The sequence below is a fragment of the Podarcis filfolensis genome (genome assembly GCF_964270895.1).
Source record: "Podarcis filfolensis genome assembly, chromosome: 16".
In the NCBI taxonomy this organism is placed as follows: Eukaryota; Metazoa; Chordata; class Lepidosauria; order Squamata; family Lacertidae; genus Podarcis; species Podarcis filfolensis.
Window position 1 is genome coordinate 15,188,872 of NC_139620.1, and position 23,488 is coordinate 15,212,359.

At 51.6% G+C, this 23,488-nt stretch overlaps 1 protein-coding gene across 4 annotated transcripts in view; it reads right to left on the reverse strand.

The window, feature by feature from the left end:
- CDC42BPG (CDC42 binding protein kinase gamma) overlaps positions 1 to 20,282 on the reverse strand; it is a 59,528-nt gene extending 39,246 nt beyond the window's left edge. For all 4 annotated transcript variants that reach the window (XM_083592003.1, XM_083592002.1, XM_083592001.1 and 1 more), the window contains exons 1-2: positions 19,980 to 20,282; positions 477 to 568 (exon numbers count right to left, since the gene is read on the reverse strand). In XM_083592003.1, coding sequence (XP_083448129.1) covers positions 477 to 568; positions 19,980 to 20,154 — 267 coding nt within the window. In that variant the 5' untranslated portion in view covers positions 20,155 to 20,282. The remainder of the gene's footprint in view (positions 1 to 476; positions 569 to 19,979) is intronic.
- Between the last annotated feature and the right edge of the window lie 3,206 nt (positions 20,283 to 23,488).

A 23,488-nucleotide genomic window follows, 5' to 3' on the forward strand; every position in this document is an offset into this window, starting at 1 on the left:
AGTGACCATCGTGCTTTCTGGTGCAAAAACCTCTTTGCCAGTGTGGCTGGGTGATAGCCAGTAAGATTACAGTAGATTGGACCTCTAGGCTCAGAACTATCCCTCTGCCTCCCCCAGACCCTGTGGGGTAGGGCTGAGGGTCTCATAATGCCTGGGATTTTGGAAAAAGGATGCCTTCCTCTGCAGATCAATTCAGAACCCGCCCTTTCTGAACTTAAAAGAACGAAGGGCCACTATCCCAGGTATTCGCCCATAAGGAATATGCCCATGGGATTTACACCTGCGTAAACTTGCAAAGAATTGTCCTGGATCAAATTTATTCCAGCGAAAGCTTCAGACAGGGAAGGGGAGGGTGTGGTCTCATCCTTCAAAATTCTGTAGCGGGGAGTGGGGGCAGCCCTGGTCCAAATGCCCATCCTCGCAGGGCAGGTGTTTTTATGTCCCCCTCAAAGACAGCGCCCGCCATTGGCACTCACCTCGCCAAAAGCCCCTCGTCCGATCACCTTCAGGATCTCAAAGTCATCCCTTCGCAAGCGCAGCTGCTTGGCCTTGGTGGCGAAAGGGGAGGCTGGAAGAAGAATAAGAGACAGGAAGGGGCCCCCTGGTTTTACTGGGGTATCCATTGGCCGTAATTAAAGAAGAAAAAGATGAGTGCATGAAAACTCTCTCCAAAACTGGCCCTCATGTACACTGGCACTGTTCCACATAATACCTGCCTGTTCACATTTGTAAGGACTCTGTTAGTGGGGCAGTACCTAAACTTCAGGGACGCGGGTGGCACTGTGGGTTAAACCACAGAGCCTAGGACTTGCCGATCAGAAGGTCGGCAGTTCGAATCCCCGTGATGGGGTGAGCTCCCGTTGCTCAGTCCCTGCTCCTGCCCACCTAGCAGTTCGAAAGCACGTCAAAGTGCAAGTAGATCAATAGGTACCACTCCGGCGGGAAGGTAAACGGCGTTTCCGTGCGCTGCTCTGGTTCGCCAGAAGCGGCTTAGTCATGCTAGCCACATGACCCGGAAGCTGTACGCCAGCTCCCTCGGCCAATAAAGTGAGATGAGCGCCACAACCCCAGAGTCGGCCATGACAGGGGTCCCTTTACCCTTTACCTTTTTACCTAAACTTCGGAACTCCCTGCCTATTGATATCTCTGTACAGTACTCTTTTCAGCATCTTCTAAAAACATTTTCATTTGGAGAAGCCCACCCAGCTGTTTAGCTGATTCAAGTTTTAGTCTATTATTATTTTAGCTTTTTGAAAGTCTTATATTCTTGTTGTTCATTTTTCTTATTGACAATTTCATTGTTTTCTCTCTTTTGCAAACCACATTTTTTAAAAAAATAATCAAGTGGTGTATACATTTTATGGGACCCTAAACAGAGCCTTTCATTGTTAAAAAAAAAAAATCCACACACATTTCCTGCTCATCCTATAGCCTCTGAGCACCTGCCCTTGGTTTTTCGGACCCAAATGTCTTCCTCCACACAATCACTGCAATACTGTAGCTGGGACAGGTCAGTGATATATGAGCAATTCAGAAGTGAAATGCTTTGCAAATTCTGAAATTTTGATTTCCCCTTACAAAGCTGCAGAGCTTTCACGCTTAGCTAAAATTCAGCAAAGCTGTTGGATTCAGGAAGCAGGAGATGACTCGCTCTAGTTGTCAATTCTAAACCTCCAGTTCGTACAGCCATCCTCTTGCAAAGCTTATCCTAAGCTGCAGGCACCAGTCTGGTTTATGTGCAACCCAAAGTGACGCCAGCAAAAGCTTTTATTTCTATTTTTATTTTTGTCTATTTATCTTGCTCTTCAGCCAGAAACAGCGCCCAGAGTAGTAGCAATGGGAATAAGGTGGTCCTTGCCCTCCCGCTAGGGTCCCTCGTGATGTATATAACTTCATTTTTTGTATCCAGCAGCTCAAAAACTGCACAAGAGCATGGCAGGGGGAGGTTTATAACAACCCTGGCATGTAGCCCCACTGTTGTGATCACAAGCTGCAGTTCCAACGAAGCCATGCCGGAGATCTCTAAACACAAGTCAAAGGAAGCCAACCGACTCTGAAGCGACTTTTCGGATGACACCATCCATCAAAGAATTAAGCATGCAGAAAATATTTTGTGTATTTTACAGTTGAGAAACAAGAGACAGGTGTCTTGATCTGTGTGTGGATGCTATTTATTTAGTTATATTCTCAAAGCAAACAGCCTTGACAAAGCGGATTATAATACAGCTAAGCTGGTGCAAAACAATGTAATTCAATTACAAAAAACAACAACGGAACAATTTCCTGAGTCTTTGCAGTTGCGCAACTAAGGGGTGGAGGGTTTTTTGGGGGGGTATGTTATTGGACTACAGATCTCATCATCCCTGACCACTGGCCCTGCTGTCTGAGGCTGATGGGAGTTCATAAAGACCTGGGAGAATGCAGGTGACCCATCCCTGAAGTATGGGGCGGGGGCAAGTGGGTTCCTGATTCACAGCAACAAAATATGGAATGGATCATTTCTGAGATTGCGTGGCAGAGCTGGCCAGGATAGTGTGGCCAACCCACAGCAGCAGCAGGAAGCCTGTGATGTCATTGGACTCCAACTCCCATCATCCCCTGCCAATGGTCAGGGATGATGGGAGCTGGAGTCCAACAAGCACTGAAAGGTGCACACATTTCTCATCCCATTCCATTAACAGACCCTCCAAGTGTCCCTATTTTCCAGGGACATTCCCGAATTTACAGAAGCCATCCCAGTTTCTAATCCAGGATCATGTTCTCATAGTGGTCAATCAGATGCCCCAATGGGAAACCCGCAAGCAAGATCTGAGCACAAGAGCCCTCTTGGTGAGAAAGTATGAGCCAGACGCTGGATTTCCGTCTTTTGCTGCACAAGGAACAGGAGGCAGCCGGGGTCCATTTTCCATCACCCCCTTCAGGGCCTTTAAAGCAGGCCACAATCCCATAGCTGTCAACTTACAGATTTGAAAATAAGGTACCAGCAGCCTCAAAAATAAGGGACCTGCAGCCAAAATAAGGGATTTTCAGAGCACAGGTATGTTCAACTTCTGAGCTCCTCCGAGCCAAAGGCAGAAAAGCCCAGCCAGCAGCAAAACAAAGCCTCAAGTGGTGGTTCCCACAGTGCAACAACCTGGCAAAGGGGATGCAGCAAGAAAAACCACCGTCACCTTTCCGCTGGGAAGCGCTGAGCAAAGGCGAGTCCCCAGGCAACGCGGCCGATTTGATTGGCACAAGGCATGCAAGCTCCACTCCCCAGTCATTCTTAGACTCCTTATTGGGTGAGCAATGCATCCAAGCAACACAGTTGGAGCCTCCCTCCTCCCTGGCCGGCAGGGAGGGAGAGAGAGGAGCTGCTTCCTTTGAAACCCGGGAAATTTAAGGGACATCATCAATAAGGGACAGCAGCAGGACACAGCACTGGGATAAGGGACTTTCCCACCAAATAAGGGACGGTTGACAGCTATGCACAATCCCAGCATGCTGATTCGCACACCTCCTTGTCTAACCCAGGCATGGCCAAACTTGGCCCTCCAGCTGTTTTGGGACTACAATTCCCATCATCCCTGACCACTGGTTCTGTTAGCTAGGGATGATGGGAGTTGTAGTCCCAAAACAGCTGGAGGGCCAAGTTTGGCCATGCCTGCTTTAACCACTAGGTATCACTCCTACCAAAGCTGAAGCCCTGCTTGTCACACTTTTTCCCTGTTAGGAACACTCGGAGAGTGGCTGCTAAGCTCTGCCTGTGGCGTGAAAAGCCGCTGTGATCCAACTTGCTCACCTGCCCCTTTCGGTGCCCGGGGTGGGGCCCTATGCCTGCATGCCCCATCATGCCACCCTTGGCAGCCTTGTGCACGCGGTGGCACCTGTCTCTTCCTGTATGGGCCGCCGAGGCATCTCTGAGAAGGAAGGAGGCAGAGCGACTAGCCGGGAGAAGGAGCGTCGGAGCAGGGCTGGAGCACCGCCAGCCTCCTGCGCTCCAAGCATGAAATGCAGGGTCAGGCCCAGATCTGGAGCCTCAGCTTTGGGACAGGGTGGGGAAGTAGTTCTCCCTTTAAACAGAACAAGCATTGCTGCAGAGCGAAGACAGCAAAACCGGGGGTCCAGGGGTTAGGTTTGGAGACTCTCTCTTTCCCCTCCTAAGAACAAATTATCCAGAACAAGCCGATTCATGGAAGGCTCTAAAGCTCCTGTGCATTGCAACAACCAACTGATCTTGGTGCAGAATTTGCACACCCAACCATTCTGTGAAGGAGAAGTCACACTGGAACACACTAAACCACCTTCCCCAGTATACTGCTTCCGTCAGACGTGCACAGCAGGCACTATAGAAACTTCTGTTGCCTACAGGACATAAATCCTGCTTGTGGGTTTCCCATCATGGGCACCTGTTTGGCCGCTGTGAAAACAGGAGGCTGGTCTGGATTGGCCCCCTGTGGCCTGATCCAGCAGGTCTTCTGATGTTCTTATGTACAGCAGGGGTGAGAAGCCTCTGAATTTCCAGATATTGTTGAACTCCCATCTCCCTTGACAATTGCCTTGGCGGGCTGCAGCTGATGGGAACTGGGAGTCCAGCAACATCTAGCGAGCCACAGGCCCACCTCGCCCCCCCCGAGGCGGCCAGGTCTCTTGGCAGGAGGACATTAAGCAGGAGGCTACTTAAGAGCTGACAAATTGCCCAAGCCTTGAGGTGCATGATTAACAGAAAAACCTCCCCTTCCCTCCAGCGCCTAACTTGTAGAAAACAGGAGATGTGCTATGGCTATGTGAGCATTGGACCTTTGGCCCCTTATTCCAGAGATATGGGGGAAAGTTGGGATGATCTTAATGGCGGGACTGCACTCTGCTCAACCTCAGAGGCACTGTTTTTCAGCATTCATTTGGCGATGCGGGAAGCTAAGCCCCGGTCCCGAAAGCAGGCACGTTTGCTGGCCAAAATAAGCCCAGCACACTCCTTTTCCCGTACATAAAATTAATCAAGCTGTACAATCTGCCTCAGGCTTGGAACAGGTGGAAAGTGACAGGCGCTGCCAATTTCATTAAGGGATCTCTTTCTCTCTGTCTCTCAAAAGCAACAACAATTGCAGGGGTTTGTTGGGTGAGAAGAAAACCTAAGGAGAGGCTGCTGGGTCAGGCCAGTGGCCCGTCCAGTCCAGGCTCCTGTTCTCACAGGGGCCAACTAGAAGCCCCAGTGGGAAACTTGCAAGCAGGATTCAAGCACAAGAGCCCTCTCCTCTCCTGTAGTTTTTAGTAACTGGTCTTCAGAAGAGACAGAGCATAGCCATTGTGGCTAGAAGTCAGTGATAGCCTTTTCCTCCTGCAGGGATTTTGCCCCATCCTTTTTTAAAGCCACCCAGGTTGGTGGCCAGCACTGCCTCCAGTGGCAGTGAGTTCCGTAGTTTAATAATAATAATAATAATAATAATAATAATAATAATAATAATAATTTATTTATACCCCACCCTCCCTGGCCAGAGCCGGGCTCAGGGTGGCTAACAACAATAAAATCACAGTAAAAACATAATAGGGGGGCAAACCCCAATTTAAAATACAGATTAAAAAGCAATTTAAAATGCAGCCTCATTTTAAAAGTAGCCGATAGATCAAGACCATAAGGGGAGGGCAACATAAAGGTCAGACTGAGTCCAAGCCAAAGGCCAGGCGGAACAGCTCTGTCTTGCAGGCCCTGTGGAAAGATGTCAAGTCCCACAGGGCCCTAGTCTCTTGTGACAGAGCGTTCCACCAAGTCAGGGCCAGTACTGAAAAGGCCCTGGCCCTAGTTGAGACCAATCTAACCACCTTGCGACCTGGGACCTCCAAAATGTTGTCATTTGTGGACCTTAAGGTCCTCCGTGGGGCATACCAGGAGAGGCAGTCCTGTAGGTACGTGGGTCCTAGGCCGCATAGGGCTTTAAAGGTCAAAACCAGCACCTTAAACCTGACCCTGCACTCCTCCGGGAGCCAGTGCAGTTGGTAAAGCACTGGAGGAACGTGATCCCGCGGCAAGGACCCCATAAGGAGCCTCGCCGCGGCATTCTGCACCCACTGGAGTCTCTGGGTCAGCTTCAAGGGCAGCCCCACTGCAAGAAGAAGTAGTTCCTTTTACCAGTCCTGAATCTTCAAACATTTGGCTTCGCTGGATGTCCACGACTTCTAGTGTTAGGAGAAAGGGAGGAAAAGTTTTCTTTGTCCATTTTCTCCACGCCATGCACCGTTTTCTAAATTTCTACCATCTCGCCTCTCACTCACCTTTTCTCTAAACTAAAACGCTATAACCTTTCCTCAAAGGGGAGCCACTCCACCCTGTTATCATTTTGGTTGCCCTTTCCTGAATCTTTTCCAATTCTACAATAACTGGAAACTCTGCACTCCCAAGGCCCACTCATATGCTGTAGGGACAGGGAAGAGAGGTGGGCAGGCGGGCAGCAGCAAGCTTGGGACACAAGTGTCTCAAACACAGGCAGGCAGCTCTCCTCAATCCTTGACAGGAAAATGCCCACTGGGCAAGCACCGTACCCAAAGATGCTGCTTGCATGCAGAATTTCTGGATTTGCTGAGCCTGGCTCCCTGGCTGCACCCTGTGGAGGAGAGACCCAGGAGTCCTGGCTCTCGTCCAGGCCTGTAGCTTTCCAGATGCAGTTGGAGCAGCCAGCATGGCTGATGAGGGTTGTCTGGTTCCTCAGCCCTAACCACTAGCTCTCCTTTTCGGAGAGGCATGCACAGAGGAAGGTGGAAGCCCAGCTCCAATTTACTCAGGATACACCTGAATTATACCAGTTGCTGGGAATCTCCAGTGGGGAGGTCCCATGGGGGCATCTCTGTGTGCACAGGATACTAGGCTAGATGGGAGCCCTTTGGTCTGATCCAGCAGGGCTGATGTTAAGCTCTTAAGCTTTTATGTGAATTGTGTTGCTTTTGTTGTTGTTGGCCGCTCTGAGCCCAGCTTCGGCTGGGGAGGGCGGGATAGAAATTATTATTATTATTATTATTATTATTATTATTATTATTACTACTACTACTAAGTCTTTAGTTGTGATGCATACCAGAGGGTTGGACTGGATGGCCTTTGGGTGCCCTTCCAACTCTACAATTCTAAGATTCCGTAAGTTTGGACAAGGTCCGGCAGTCAGCATTTTCCCTGGGGAATGGGAATTGTGTGTTTGTGTTGTTTTCAGGGGGCTGAAGTTCTCTGTCCTTGGTGAACCTGAACTGGCACGATATGTTTAAAATGCATTAAAAATCATACCCTTGTTTCAATTCAACCTGTTTTAATTAAATCCCCTTCTCTCGAGCAGCCTGGAGAATTTCGTTACAGGGTGGCCCGTTGAGAAGACTGCAGATAAATCACAGTAAATGTACTTAAAACACCTCGAGATCCTTCTCGTTCTCTGCTTGTAATTTGGCACAACTTCACTAACGAGCTTCTTCCCTCTAATGAATTTCGCCTCCAGTGGCACCTGGCGCATCCAGTCATTCTGGTCCTTCTGCTGATCGCCTTTATTAGCGCTGTCACATGATCTGGTGGAGGAAAGCTGGCTTCTTCCAGAACATAAATTTATTATCAGAAGAGATGGGGCTGCACAGAACTGAATTGCAGTTGTGGAAGTAGCTGGAGAGGAATTCCTACTTCATTTGTTTCAGGAAACACAGCACCAATGTTGGGCTGAAATGATTCTTCCCACCAACTGGAAAATGACAACACAGGGAGTTGAACTAGATCAGGTTTTCCCCAACTTGGGTCTCCAGCTGTTTTTGGACTACAATTCCCATCATTCCTGACCAATTGGCCTGCGAGCTGGGAATGATGGGTAAAAGGTAAAGGTACCCCTGCCCGTACGGGCCAGTCGTGACCGACTCTGGGGTTGTGCGTCCATCTCGCTTAAGAGGCCGGGGGCCAGCGCTGTCCGGAGACACTTCCGGGTCACGTGGCCAGTGTGACGAAGCTGCTCTGGCGAACCTGCACCAGCGCAGCACACGGAAACGCCATTTACCTTCCCGCTATAAAGCGGTCCCTATTTATCTACTTGCACTTAGGGGTGCTTTCGAACTGCTAGGTGGGCAGGAGCTGAGACCGAACGACGGGAGCTCACCCCGCCACGGGGATTCGAACCGCCGACCATACGATCGGCAAGTCCTAGGCGCTGAGGTTTTACCCACAGCGCCACCCCCGTCCGGGAATGATGGGAGTTGTAGTCAAAAAAACAGCTGGAGACCCAAGTTGGGGAAAACCTGGTCCAGATGAGCCTTTGATTCTATCTCTGTGGATGTCAGCTGACCTCTCAGAGAATCATGTGGGCAAGGGCATGCAGTGTACAGTTTTGGCCACTTTGCCGCAAAAAGGATCCTGTAGTATGGGTAAAGATTAAAGAAAGGGCAACCGAAATGATGAAGTGGGAGAAGCAAGTCCCCTATGCAAAACAGCGTTTGGGACTTTTTAGTTTGGAGAAAAGGTGAGTCAGAGGCGAGATGATAAAAGGATGCATGGCTTGGGGAAAGTGTATAGAGAAACTCATTGATCCCTGTCTCAGGACACTTAGAGCCCATGAACATCCAAAGAAGAGGAATGTTGGAAGATATAGGGCTTTAAAAGAGGATTGGACATGGAGGAGAGGGGTTTGCTATGGTGAAACACCATGATGGCTCTGCTCAGTCGAGGCAGCAGTGCTTCTGAATGCTTGAACCTCAGGAGGGGAGAAGAGGGCTGTTGTGCTTGAATCCTGCTTGCCGGTTTCCCCGCAGGCGTCTGGTTGGCCGCTGAGCTTAGATGGGCCACTGGCCTGATCCTGCAGACCTCTCCTTATGAACCCACAGCCTCTGAATGAGAGCAGGGGGTGTAGAGAGCTGGTGCCTTCGCAAGGCGAGGAGGTGTGGCGATGGTGGCAGCGGCAGCAGCAGCAGCTGCCTGCCCTCTTTTGGCCCAGAGGAGAGGGCCTCCTTCGCAAATTCTTCCGCTGGTGTTCCTCTGCTCCCAAAGAGTTTCCAGTCTTAGTTCCTCAGTGGAAAACCAGGCGCTGGCCTAGGCACGCCCAGAGGAACCAGCGGGACCGCATTCCTCGCAAGGCGAGCAGGGTGGGGACAAGAGCCAGGTCTGAACCCCACACGCCAGAGAGGAGAGGAGAGGCAGCCCCTTCCCATGGGTCACTGCCCCATTTGCCTGCTCCCAGGCCAAGCTGCCTGCTCCCCCCCCCCAAGAAAGGGGACAGCAGATTCTGGGACATCCCGGGAGAGCCTTGCCACAAGGTGGATCCCTTTCATAAAAGACCATTTGTCAGAAAATGCAGGATCCTACCCTGTCAGGAGGAGCGTGCCTAGTGGACGAAGGGCTATCGCTCAATAGCAGAGCATTTGCTTCGCATGTGGAGAGGTCCCAGGTTCTTTCCCTTAATAAGAGGGGCAGGTAGCGGCAGGTGAGGGGAAAGACCCTCTCTCTGCCTGAGACCACCCTGGGCAGGAGGGGGGGAGCCATAGCCAGTCAGATATGAAGATGGGGAGCTTGAGGACCTGGTATAAGGCAGCTTGCTAGTTGGACTCATGGCAAAACTCAGATAGAAGGTTCAATATCTGGCAGCGCCAAGGTGGGCTGGGACAGAAACTCGCCTGAAACCCCTGAGAGTTGCTGCCGGCCAGTGTGCAAGAAAACACTGAAAAGAAAAGCGGTTCAGGCCTTATCACACAGGAGGGAGGGAAGTGCTTGGTGGAATTTCAAGAGCCAGAAGGGGTTGATGAGCATGTCTGCAAGCATTCGGGTGTGTGTGTGTGTGTGTGTGTAGCTGATGCCTCTTCATTCGCACCCGAGAATAGTGGAAGCAGACCAGCTTGTGCCAAAGAGACCAACAGCTGACCCAGGCCATACGAACCACCCTTTCCCAGCGCAGAATGTGGATTATTTCAGCGCAGAGAATGTGAACATGCGCACACCCACCCTCAGGCATGTGCACCCTTCATGCACAAGGAGGCGGGGTTGGGGGGGGAAGAGGCTTCTGTGGGGCCTTGGCTAGGTGTGCTGCTGCTGCTGCTGCTACCTTAAAAAGCCTCCCATCTGAAATAAGAAAAACAGCCCTCCTGAAGACTGACAGACAGGTTGGAATCCAAAACCTACCTACCAGGTTGCCAGACCTGGCCAGGTTGCCCTGACGACAGGAGCAACAAACAGTTCTGGTATTCCTCCTGCCCCCCTCCCTCTGATGATGCATCACCCTCTATCATGAGCCAGTCCAGGCAGCAGCAGCAGCAGCTCCCTATCAGGTGGAGAGGGGAAATGCCACTGGTTTTTACACCCACTCAGGGAGTATTAGTGGGGCAGGAAGGAGATCCCAAGGGAGGGGCAGGCAGGCAGCTCTGTGCATAGATAGCCCAGGTTGCATAGATACTGGCTTGTTCCAGCCATGCAGTGCACAAGCAGCTCGCCCCCTCCCAAGAGGCTGAGCTAGGAAGGGGGCAGGCTGTCACTTCAGCCAACCAGGAAGTCTCCGCAGACCCCAGGAAGGAGTTGGAGCACCAGCTCTGCATGCAGAAGGGCTGGGGAAGACCACTGCAGAACCCCAGAGTTAGTGCACATGGAGCAGTGCTCGGACTTGCTAGAAGGTGGCTTCCTGCATTCTGTTAAAATCTGCCCTTTATTCAAACCCCATGAGGACTAGCAGCTTGCTCAACTTTAAGGGGAAGGAACAGAGTGCATGCTTTGCAAGCAAAAGGGCCCAGGGCTCAGTCTTTGGCGTTTCCAAGGAGGGTTGGGCAAGACTCCCCGAGAGCTGCTGCCGCCACCGGTCAATGTAGGCAACACTGAACTAGATGGGAGGGTCGAGGGTCTGGCAGCTTCCTTGGTTTCTGCACCAAGTCCTCAGGCAACCCTTCTGCTCCTTCCATCCACCTCAGGAATGGATGCACATCCGTTGCCAAACAGCCACCACCGTCACCGAGGGAGCACACTTTGGGTCCCAGATTAAAAATATCTACGCTGCAAGATCAAGGACACACCCACCCAGCACCCAGACTTGAAGAACAGGTCCTGTCTGGTTGCGGAGTGCAATTCACGTGGTAAGAAGGAGCCACAGGGGGAAAGGGGTTGGGTGGCGAGAGTTACATCACATCTTGCTCAGAAGGAACGCTCAAGTGGTTATCCTGGCAAGAGATGGATCCATGCAGGCAAAGAGGAGGGAGGCCCCTGTGCAGGGTGGGGGTTGCGGCCCCGGTTATTAAGATAGGGGAAGACCAAGTGGTGGTGGTGGTGGTATTGGTGGTTGGGTTTATTCCTTGCCTTTGAGTTAAATCATGCTATGGGCAGGAAGCCACAGGAACCACCTTCTCCTATGAGAGCTGCTAAATTCATTCCAATGGGGCAAATTCAACACGTTGCCGAAACACCTCTCTGGCCTTCCTGCTTGGCAGAAGAGCCTAAGAAGACCCCTGCTGGATCAGGCCCATGGCCCATCTAGTCCAGCATCCTGTTCTCACAGCAGCCAACCAGATGCCTGTGGGATACTCACAAGCAGGAACCAAGCACAAGAGCCCTCTCTCCTCCTGTGGGTTCTCCAGCCTTCAAAAGCATTGCTGCCTCCAGCTGGGGAGCAGCCATCGATTGCTCCCTCCTCCACGAATTTGTCCAATCCTCTTTTAAAGCCATCTAGCTTGGTGGCCATTGCTGCCTCCAGTGGGAGGGAGTTCCATAGTTTTATCTACGTGCTGCGTGGAAAAGCACTTTCTTGGGCCTGTCCTGAATCTTCCAACATTCAGCTTCACTGGAGGTCCACGTGTTTCTACTGCTATTTGAGAGAGACAGTTCCCAAGGCTTCATTTCTTGCCACCGGAACATTTCATTTCCCCTCCTACTACCCAAAAAGCCCAAGCGTGAAGTTTTCCTCTCTTCCTGCCTGCCTGCAAGGAAGCTCCCCTCCTTGTCAACATCCTGCGGCTGCCAGTTCCCCCTCTGAACAGCTGCAGCATTGCGGAGTAGTTCCATGACCAACCGGACAGCAGCGAAAGCCCATTTCGGAGGGGAGTGGGGATGCAGGAAGGCAAGGGAGAGCTGGCTTTTAAAGATGATCACAATGGCTTGTTGCAGACCTTTTGGAGTGCTCTCAGGCCACCGGCCGCCCCCTGCACCAAAGGCTCTCAGAATGAGAACAGAAGAGCCCTGCTGGATCAGGGAAATGGCTCTCTTAGTCCTGTTCTCACAGGGGTCAACCAGGAAACCTACAAGCAAGACAAGAGCCCCCCTCCCCCTCCGGTGGTTTCCAGCTACAGTGGTACCTCTGGTTGCGAACGGGATCCGTTCCGGAGCCCCGTTCACAACCTGAAAGGAATACAGCACATGCACAGGTCGCAATTCACCGCGTCTGCGCATGGGTGAGCAGCGAAACCTGGAAGTAACCCTTTCCGGTACTTCTGGTTCACCGCAGGACGCAACCTGAAAGAAGAACCCGCAGCGTTCGCAGCATGAGGTATAACTGTACTGGTATTCAGAAGCATTGCTGCCTCCATCTGTGGAGGCAGAGCAGAACCATCACGGCCAGTCGCCATCAATAGCCCTCTCTCCTCCATGAATTTGTCCAATTCTCTTTTAAAACCATCTAGGTTTGAGGCCTTCACTGTTTCTTGTGGGAGTGAGTTCCATTGTTTAACTATGCACGGCCTGAAAAAGGTCTTTTATCTGTCCTGGGTCTAAGAATGTTCAGCCACATTGGATGCTCACTAGCTCTAGTGTTCTGAGAGAAAAAACTTCTGTCTGTTTTCTCCATGCCACGCACAATTCTGTATACAGTTGTGTCACCCGTTACTTACCTGTTTCCTAAGCTGAAAAGTCCCAAATGCTGCAACCTCTCCAGTCCCTAAACATACTGAGGTTAGGAACAAGGCGCCGAGAAAAAGGCAGTGTCCCTACCACCACCACTACCACCTTGACCTACACATCCCCACTGCTTGCAGAATTAGCCTCAATATAACAGTTGTGGGGAACCTGTGCCCCCCCCAGATGCTGCCAAACTAGTACCCCCATCATCAGCATCCCTGACCATTGGCAAAGTTGGGAGTTGTGACAATGTCAAGGGGGGTACAGACTGGCTTCAGCACTTGTTGGGGAAGCTAGAGAAACAGCCTTCAGATTTTACATCGTCAACCTGCTGGTTCCTTCCTCTCTTGACAACGAAGGGAGGAGTTTAGGGATATTTAAAAAATAATAATTTTATAAGTTGTGTGTCCTTGTTTCTCAATTTGATCCATTTACATGGTTTTGTGGTGTTTTATGCATTGTGACTTGCCGTTATTTTCATTGCTTATAGTTTAGTCATTCTTTATTGTACTTGTTACGTGTAAACTGTTTAATTATTGTTTGCTGGTATTTAATTTTACCGTTTACTGTTATACTCTAATGGATTATTGAAGATTGCTTTATTCAGTGTAAGTTGTTTATTTTAAAGTTATGGTTTTATCATGCAGGGCATTTTTTTCTAGAAAAAGAGGTGTTGGAACTTGTTGACCTTTTTTTAGGGAGTACCCAGCCAAAGATAGCCCCTAAAAAAGCTTCTCTTCTTATGCCCTTGCACAAATCGCCTCATGTATAGTAATATAGAAAGGCGGTATACAAATTAAAAGTGAACTGAAATGAAACGAAGATGAGTGAGAGAAGGGGTCATTGTGGCTGTTGGCTCGCAGAAAGCCTTGGGTTCAATCTCTGATGGCATCTGCAAAGAGGAGTCTTGCCTGGTCGTGGCAGAGACCCTAAAGAGCTGTAAACTGCTCAGTGTTCCTGGACCCAGCTCCTAGTCTAACACTCTCACCGCTAACACCACACTGATGCACATATAATTACTAGCAGGCTTAGAACATCTGCCTCATAGCCAGCCAAACTACTGTCCCATTTAGCCCACTCTGGCCTGCTCTGACTGACAGCAGGTCTCCAGGGCCTCAAGGAGGGATTGAACCCAGAGCCTTCTGACACCTGGCAGGTGCTCTGTCATCCATGGGCTGCAGACCTTCCCACAATTCTCTGGGACTGGCTAGTTGCAAAAAGGCAGAAGAGGGAAGCACGCTTTCTCAGGTGAGATGCATACCCCTCAACTGTCCCATTTAAAGCGGGAAATCCCAGAATCACAGAAGCCAATCCTGGCTTCTGTTTGGACCCCAGAATTTCCCATTTGTTGGTCCAAAAGCGCTGGACCAAAAGACACTCACTCTGGTGCAAGTCAGCAGGGTTGTGCCAGAGCACTGGAACGAAAGACACTCGTTTGTTGGTCTTGCAGGACAAAAAAAACAGAGCGGCTTCAGTTTCATGCTCTCGTGAGAGCTTGAAACCAAAAATAGAGCATCTGGATTTAGGTGCCAAAAATGTTGGAGGGTATGGATATACATTCGTGGAGAATGGCTTCAAGCTGTTTGGAGGAAGGGCCGGCACTATCATTGGGCAGAAGGAGGCAACTGAGTGCAGCATCAGCATCACCCAGCCCTTCTGCCTGAGCATCCTCTCCACCCCCAGCCATTACCCCTGTGTTGCAGGATAGAGCTTGCATGCCACATGGCCTGCCCTGAGCCCAATTCCAGGTGCAATTGAGGAGACTATGCCATTCGTCAGGCAGCAAAAGAACTTGGGCTGGCCCTGAGCAGACAGTCCAATGGGCCTCTTTGTCTTGAACTGCCCCCTTCTACAGAGTTCAGCACATAACAATCTGGACAGCCTTCGCACCCTTTCAGAGTGAGAAAGAGGGTAGAACAGACACCCGTGTAAGGACTGAGGCCGCCTGAAGCCAGACCGCTCTGCCGCCATCAGTTTTCCTTATGGTTTGCAATTGCCAGAGCGGTCCTGAGGGATTTTGCTGCCTGGAGGAAAGCAAGATGGTGCCCCCACTAAATCCACACACACAAGGCGACGGGACTGGGAGATGAACCTTACTTCCATGCCTGCAGTGGGTTCCTGTCCTCTGTCACACCGGAGGACAAGCAGCAATTTTAGGCACTCCAGGACAGGCCACGAGGGCACTCCCACCCAGCACTGTCCTCTGAGAGAGGAATGCCTCTGGGGAACAGGGGAACATGCCTTACTTTGTCTAACGATAGGGCCGGGCCGGCGAACAGCTCATAGAAGACTTCAAAGTTATGCAGATATTTACAAGCTGCATTTCTGAATATTGCAAGGTCCAGATAAGCAGCCTTGCTTGCTCTGAGGGACTCCCACAGGGCTGACTAAGACTCAGATGTGACCATGGACAAAAGAACTATCTTCAAAACAGGACTAACCCATTTTGGAGCGGGTGTGTGTGTGTGTGTGTGTGTGTGTGTGTGTGGTGCAGGAGGTTATCTAGGGATTATAGGAAGCTGCCTTATGCAGAGCCAAACTATTTGCCCAGCTAACTCAGTGTCAGCAATACAGACTGGCAGAGGCTCTCTCTCTCTCCAGGATTTCAGAAAGGCAGTTGTTCCCTGCCCTACCTGGAGATGCTGTTGGGGGTGTGTGTCACACCTGGGGAGGGGGTCATACCTGGGATTTTCTGCTCTCTCTCGTCTTCTGCCCCTTCAACACAAAATTCCAGGGCTGTGTACAAATGTGTGAATAAAAACCATGCAACACAAAACAGCAGACGGCATGGGTCCCAGCCAGAAGACTGTGCGAGAAAATGCATCGTTAGAGAACTGCGGAACTCACTTCTGCAGGAGGCAGTGAGAGTCACCAGTTTGGATAGCCTTAAGAGAGGATTGGACAGATTTGTGGAGGAGAAGCCAGCTATCAAAGGCTCCCAGCCATGATGGCCATGCTCTGCCTCCGCTTTTGAAGGCAGCTATGCTTGCGGGAAAACAGTGGAAGGGAGAGGAGTCTTGTGTTCAGAGCTTTCTTGTGGGTTTCCCATATGGGCATCTGGGTGGTCCCTGGGGGAATTCACCAAGCTCTTCTTAAGTCCTTATATGTGATAGAATTATATTTCCTGATACAATACAATTCAGCTCTTTTGTAACCGTCACAAAAGGGGATTGTTTTGTGCCAGCATTGGTGTTGGGAAAAGGGGATGGGGATGGGCCTAATGCTATTTTTTTTTGGGGGGGGGGTTGAACACATATGCACACTGATAGGGTTGGGGAAATGTTTCTGGTCCACAGCCACTGCAAATATCACATTTCTGGAACCAAAATCCAACGTCCTACGTCCAAGGCACAAAGGACCCATCTAAGTCTCCAGGCTGTATGTTTCTTTCCAACTTTAAAACCCAGTGTTAATGGATACAGTCATACCTCGGGTTACGAACACTGCGGGTTGCACGTTTTCGGGTTGTGGACCGCACCGAACCCAGAAGTACTGGAACGGGTTACTTCCGGGTTTCGGCACAGACGCGGCACTTCGGGTTCACGTTCGCAACCCGAGGTATGACTGTAATTGGAAAAACCTCTCTCTCTATGGGAAACATAAGAGAGCTGCTGCCAGTCAGAACAGGACAAACTGGTGTAAGCAGTATTTGGTGGTGTGGTTTAAAGATGTGAAGGCTCGGGGGAAAACAATAAACATGGGGGGGGCAGGAACTGTCACCCCCAACCCCCCCTTTCCCCCCAGGCCTTCACATCACCAGTTGTGGGGCAAGCCCTCTCTGATCTCTGCTTATAGTTCCACTTCCCAGTGTGAGGGCCTGGGTTTCATTCAGTCTAAGGCAGCCTCCTGTGTCCTTAACAAATGATGCTGAGGGAGGGGTAAATGCTCCACTCTGAAGAGGAGCCCATCTGCTCGTTGCATCCTGGCTCTTACCTCAATAGGAACAGGTGCTACAAGACAGCTGTGCGGTTAACCAAGGCTTGCCAGTCTCAGCAAAAGCAGCTGGCATTCGGAGATCTCAGCTGGCCTCCAGGCTGTTGCTGGGTGCCACTCAAAGGGGTGGATTCAGCTGCAGAACTTTAGGGACCAAGTTACCTAAAGGGGTGTCTTCTCCCGTATGAACCCAGGGCCTTCAGATCAATGGTGGCCCCAATCCGCTCCCCCCCCCCCCCCGGCCACACCTTTAGAGGCTCTCAGGGTGGCAAGTGGGACAAGGCAGTCTGTCTGTTGGCATCGTGGTTTATGGGACTCTCTCGTCAGAAATCCCTCTCCCTTGCCAAGTTTGTCATCCTTTAGGCAGCTCCAGCCCTACTATTAGGCAAAGTGAGGTTGTGGGAGGTGGCAGCAGCAAAGGGATGGAAAGCAAAGCAAGGCACTCACCCACCAGCTAGCAATTAGCCTGCTGCCTTCAGGGACTGTGGAGGTGGTTGTCCCGTCACCACTGTTGAAGCAAAATGGTGTTCTGGTTGGCTTCTGGAAGGAGGGGCACCATCCGGCCCTTTGCCTCAGGCGGCAAAATGTCTTGGGCTGGCCCTGCCTTTAGGCGCCGACTTAACACCACACTCGTGGCTTCTCGGACAGTTGCATCGGCCTCCTTTGCTGCCGTTAGGTTAACTTCTATGTTTCGGGTTTTTATTTTTATTTTTGTTTTCAAACACCATTGTTCCAAGCTGCCCTGACTGCTTTGAAGCAGGAAAGCGGGGCACCCTCAGAAGTATCCAGGAGGGCTGTTTCATAGAGCAGAGAAACACCCCCAGAGTTGTGTCTGAGCAACTTGGCCTGGCTCCGAGGGCCTCCTGGCAGTTCCCTCACTGCGAGAAGTGAAGTTACAGAGGGCCTTCACAGTAGTGGCGGAAAACGGGTACGCTTATACTTTTTATGCTCAGAAGTTAGGAATAAACTGCTGAATAACACACACACACACCGCAGATGTTAATGAGTGGAGGAAGAGAAGAGGACCTCCCAGGATCAAGCAAAACCACACAGGCTTCACCAACCTGGTGCCCTCAGATGTTTCAGACCACAACCCCCATCAGCATGGCAAAGAATGCCCATTACATTGATGGTTCCACACCCCAACCTGGGCAATAATGCAAATCCTGAGTGTGCGAATGTGTTAAAGAAACTGGAGTGGGAAAGAGCCTTCCTTGCCTCAGATGCCCCAGAGAAAGGCTGTCAGTCACAGCAGCAAATATTCTAACCTGGCACGAAAGGGTCCTGATGTCCCTAAACCCACCACAGAGTCCCGCTGTTTCAGAGAGATTGAATTTCCACCCCTGGACCTGTCACCAAGGTCCTTCTCACGAGCAAGAGACAGGATGCAAAGCCCACAGGTGGCATGGCTGGCATTTGCCCTGCCATGTCTTTGCCCTCCTTTACCAAGCCATAGAATCATGGTGCTGGAAGGGACCTGAAGGATCATCCAGCAGAACCCTCTGAAATGCAGGAATAAGCCCCTGACTGTGATAGAGAAGCCACCAAAGGCTGGCATCTCAAGAGATAGGAAGGTCCCTTTCTGGCTTGGCTACATTCTCAGCGCATCACTCGAGGCGTGTGACATCGCCACACTGCTCCGTGACTCAGTTCCCCTCTCTGTGATGCAAGGGCACAGCCGGTCCATTCATTTCCTACTATGCCCTCCGTGGGGCATGACTGTGGGTGGTCCCAAGCAGGGAGGATAATTTGTGGGCTGTTGTGGAGGTGGGACAGGCCAACCCTAGCGGGGAAACTAGCCAAAAGGAGGCTTCACCTGTTCCATTCTAGATACACACACACACCAAAATCAAGCTCAGAGGTATCTCCCAGATTCAATTCCTGGCATCTCCAGGTAGGGTTGGAAGCGGTCATGGATAGCTGCTGCCAGTCTGTGTAGACTGCACTGAGCTAGCTAGAGCCAATGGTCTGATTCAGTATAAACTGGCTTCCCACATTTATGAGTTCTGCGTAGCTAAGGAAGCTTTGCCATTCTTGCGATACGCATCAGCCCGGTTCGTCCACCACTCACCCCAAGCAACCAGTTTCCTTATTCCCACAGCCATGACGGTCAACAGCAAAGGCTGGGTACCCTCTCCAGATGTTGCACGCTACAACTCCCATCACCCCTGACCATTGGCCATACTGGATTCTGGAGCGGATGGGAGTTAAAAATCCAAAACATCTGGGGAGAAGCCCTGCTGACGGCCCCTAGTCTATAGTGGGTGAAAGAAGAGGGCTTGGGTGGTCCCTTCAGTAGCTCTCAGTCCCTCGTGGAAGAGAATTCTGTGGGTGTTTTTACTCCCCGAATCCCGCAGGTTGAATCAGTGGGAGGGAGGCACTCTGCACATGCTTAAAGAGAAGTACCCATTCTACAGCAGTTATGTAGACAAATTGGAACAGGTCCAGAGGGAGGCAGCAAAGATGGTCAGGGGTATAGAAAATGAGCCCCAGGTAGTAAAGCTGAACAAAATATGGTGTGTTTAATTGGTGCGGGTTTGCAGGTTGTGATATCTCTGCAATTCAGATACTCGAATGAGTGTCAGATAAGCACTGGACAGTGTGGCAGATGCACAACATACATTTAAGGCCCACTTAAAACACATGCCTTCCCCCAGATAATCCTGGGAACTGCGGCTCCCCCCTCACAGAGATACAGGTGCCATGGAACCACAGCAAACTACAGTTCCCAGAATTCCTTTGAGAGAGGGGAAGCCATGTGCATACTAGGTATGCGTCTAGGTCTTAAATCTCTGCTGTCCCAGAAAGCCTTGATCTAATGGTCTTTAAGATCCAAGGCACCAGATTTTGGTTGAACGTTAGGAGAAACTTATTGACAGCAAGAGGGGTTCACCAACGGAGCCAATGGCCTTGCCAGGGGTTGATGGTGGTGGGGCTCTCCCTGGCTGGAGATCTTCAAGCAGAGGCACCTGTTGGACACGTGCCAGCCAAAAAGCGGGTTGGACTAGACCGCCTTCATGAACCGCGGCCCACCTTCACCTCTTCTGGTATTTTATGTTACTACTTTACATGCTTCAGAACTCAGCCTCAGACCTTCCTCTCCGCCACGCTAAACAAGCTCCTTGCTCTCCACCTGGGAGAAGTCTTAACTCCGAGGAACTGACTGGCCCCGGCCCCGCAAGCCCCCCGCCGCGCCGGAGAGGCGCTCTGCACGCGCCCAGGAACCCTCCAGCCCAGGGTCCTGCCGCTGCCCACTCACCCCAGTCCAGGAAGCGCTGCACGTTCTTCTCCCGCCGCAGGGGGGCGCCGCTGCACTCCTGGTGGACGCAGAGCAGCAGGTCCAGCAGCGCCTCCAGCCCCGGCTCGGCCGCCGCCCCTTCGCCCAGCAGCGCCTCCCGCAGCCCGGCCAGGCGCCGCTCCACCGGGCTGCACATGATCGCCGCCGCGGAGCTGGAGCGGGACAGGCGAGGACGCCGCAGGAGCCCGGCCAGCAATGCCGCCGCCGCCGCCGACGCTGGAGCAGCCAGAGGAGCGCCCCGCCCCGATGCTGGTGGGATGGGCGCAACCCGACACCTGGCCCAGCTGGGAGCGGGAGGAGGAGGAGGGCGAGGGCGCCGCCGGAGCGGGAGCGCCCGCAGGGACCAGCGCCACCCTCCTCCCGGGCGCCGATGCCCCAGACGCGCCCCTGCGGTTACTCTATGCAGCCGGCGCGGGCTGGCAGCAGCGCATCGCCGGGCTTGCAGGTGTGGGCTCTTTCACAGCCCAACGCGGAGACGCCACGCGGGGCTCACTGTGAAGACAGGATGCCGGGCCACGGGGCAGCGAGGCTCCTATCCTAGAGTTGGTAAGGGTCATGAGGGGCATCTTAGTCTGGCTCCTGCCACGCAGGAATCTCTTGCCCAACGTGGGGCTCGAACCCACGACCCTGAAATTAGGAACCTTCTGCTCCCAGTTCCATCCCTGTGGTTGAGCTCTTGAGACCATCTGCATGCATAGCTGGTGAGATGGGATGCAAGATGTGACCCTTCCTCTAATTCCAACTGAATCAGTCGCAAAGGATTAGAATAGTAAACAAATAACATTCCTGCATTGCAGGGGGTTGGACTAGATGACCCTTGGGATCCCAGCTCTACAATCCTATGATTCTGTGCTTTTCCCCCCACAGGGTTAAAACTGAGAGGGAAGGGTAATGGTGGCAGGGACAGAATGTCAGGTCCAGCCCTCCTATTAGATCACCTGAGGTGTTCATCACAGGCCACTGTCATTTTGGCACTAATGGGAATCATAAAATGGCAAAAAAAGAGGAAAGGTAAAGGACCTCTGGATGATTAAGTCCAGTCAATGGTGACTATGAGGTGCGGCACTTATCTCACTTCAGGCTGAGGGAGTCGGTGTTTGTCCACAGCTTTCTGGGTCATGTGGCCAGCATGACTAAACTGCTTCTGGTGCAACGGAAACACTGAAACGGAAGCCAGAGCACACAGAAACGCTGTTTACCTTCCTGCCGGAGTGGTACCTATTTATCTACTCGCACTGGTGAGCTTTTGAACTGCTAGGTTGGCAGAACCTGGGACAGAGCAACGGGAGCTCACCCGTCGTGTGGATTCGAACCGCCGACCTTCCCATCGGCAAGCCCAAGAGTGGTTTAGACCACAGCGCCACCCGCATCCCTTTGGTGCACAAAATGGCACCTCCATCCCCACCTGGGAGGAAGGGGAACAAGGAGGGAATGAAAATCTACATTGGGCTCTGCTGCCCCTGTGGATCTCGCCGCCTGAGGCAGAGATGGTTGCACCGGCCCTGCACTGGAGGGTGCCCATTGGCCACCAACTCTCCCCTTGCAAAGAGTGGCCCAGAGCGCACCTGTCCCACAGGGCTGCAAATACAGTCTGCACCAGCATTGCTCACTCTGCCTGGCAGCAACTCTCCAGGGTCTCCCTCTGGAGAAAGGTTTCCCCATCACCAGTTACCTGATCTTTTTACCTGGAGATACCTGGGACCTCCCTGCGTGCAAAGCAGATACCCTGCTTATCTCATTCCAAATCATAGCTCAATAAGGCAGCATATGGAGACTGATCAGCCATCTGCACTAGGCATTCAGAAATTGCATCTAGGTGTCACCTGAGGCCCCCTCCAGTTTTGACAGCAGATGGCACTGGGTTGCCGCCCTAAGCCTTGGAGTTGCATATAGCCACCATGACTAATAGCCATGGACTGCTTATGCCTGCTTAAAGGTAAAGGGACCCCTGACCATTACCGTAGCTCCAGTCGTGGCCGACTCTGGGGTTGTGGCGCTCATCTCGCTTTACTGGCCAAGGGAGCCGGCGTACAGCTTCCGGGTCATGTGGCCAGCATGACTAAGCCGCTTCTGGCGAACCAGAGCAGCGCACGGAAATGCCGTTTACCTTCCCGCCAGAGCGGTACCTATTTATCTACTTGCACTTTGATGTGCTTTCGAACTGCTGGGTTGGCAGGAGCAGGGACCTGGCAACGGGAACTCACCCCATCACGGGGATTCGAACTGCCGACCTTCTGAACGGCGAGCCCTAGGCTCTGTGGTTTAATGCACGGCGCCACCCACATCCCTGATAGATCCATCTGATTCCCTTTCCAAAGACATTTAAGCACCGGGGGACTGCAAGTTTCATAAATTAGCACCACTGCCGCTGTGCTGCCTCCTGCATGGGGCTCACCTAATGCAACCTCTTCCAGCTGCGGAATCATCAACCTGACCCCCTTGCCCTGCGCCTGTCTACATGCCCAATCCAAAAGTCCTATGGGGGGGGGGAGAGATTTCCAGCTTGCATGAAGCTGCACTGCCCTCTGCTGGGAAAAACAGCAACAATAGTTAATACTCACACTGGGAGTAGAACAAACACAGCTACCGCCAGACGGTTCTGCACCCACTTGCCACAAAAGGCCCTTAGAGCATGGGTAGGCAAACTAAGGCCTGGAGGCCGGATCCGGCCCAATCGCCTTCTAAATCTGGCCCATGGACGGTCTGGGAATCAGCATGTTTTTACACTAGCCCAATGGTTGCCATTAATTTGATTTTGAATTGATTTTAAAATGCTGCGTTACTTTTATTGTTGTTAGCCGCTCTGAGCCCAGCTTCGGCTGGGGAGGGCAGGATAGATAGATATCTATCCTATCATATATATATATATATATATGAGATAGGATAGGATAGATATCTATTTGTTTGTTTGAATGTGTCCTTTTATTTAAAATGCATCTGTGGGTTATTTGCGGAGCATAGGAATTCGTTCATTTTTTTCCAAAATATAGTCCGGCCCCCACAAGGTCTGGGGGACAGTGGGACAGTGGACTGGCCCCCTGCTGGAAAAGTCTGCTGACTCCTGAGTCTAAACTAAAAAATCCGAAATGCTGCAAGCTTCCCTCACAGAGGATTTGCTCCACCCCCTTGATCATTTTAAGTTTCCCTTTTCTGAACATTTTCCAACTCTGCAACATACTTTCTGAGGTCGAGAGACCAGACCTGTACAAAGTATTCCCAATGTGGCTATGCGGACAGCAGGGGTTACTGACTCGGAGTGGCTAAATTTCAAAGCACCCAGACCCAATCATATCACCCCTCACTCCTATCTTTACTGAGGAAGTTTGTCTCAACACAAGTACCCTGCTTTGGATGAAGTCACACCCCTCCAGTCTGCAACTGCATCACAAACATAGGAATCACTGAGCTGCAATACCTGCATTCCAGGGGGTTGGACTAGATGACCGCTGGGCTTCCCTTTCCAACTCTAC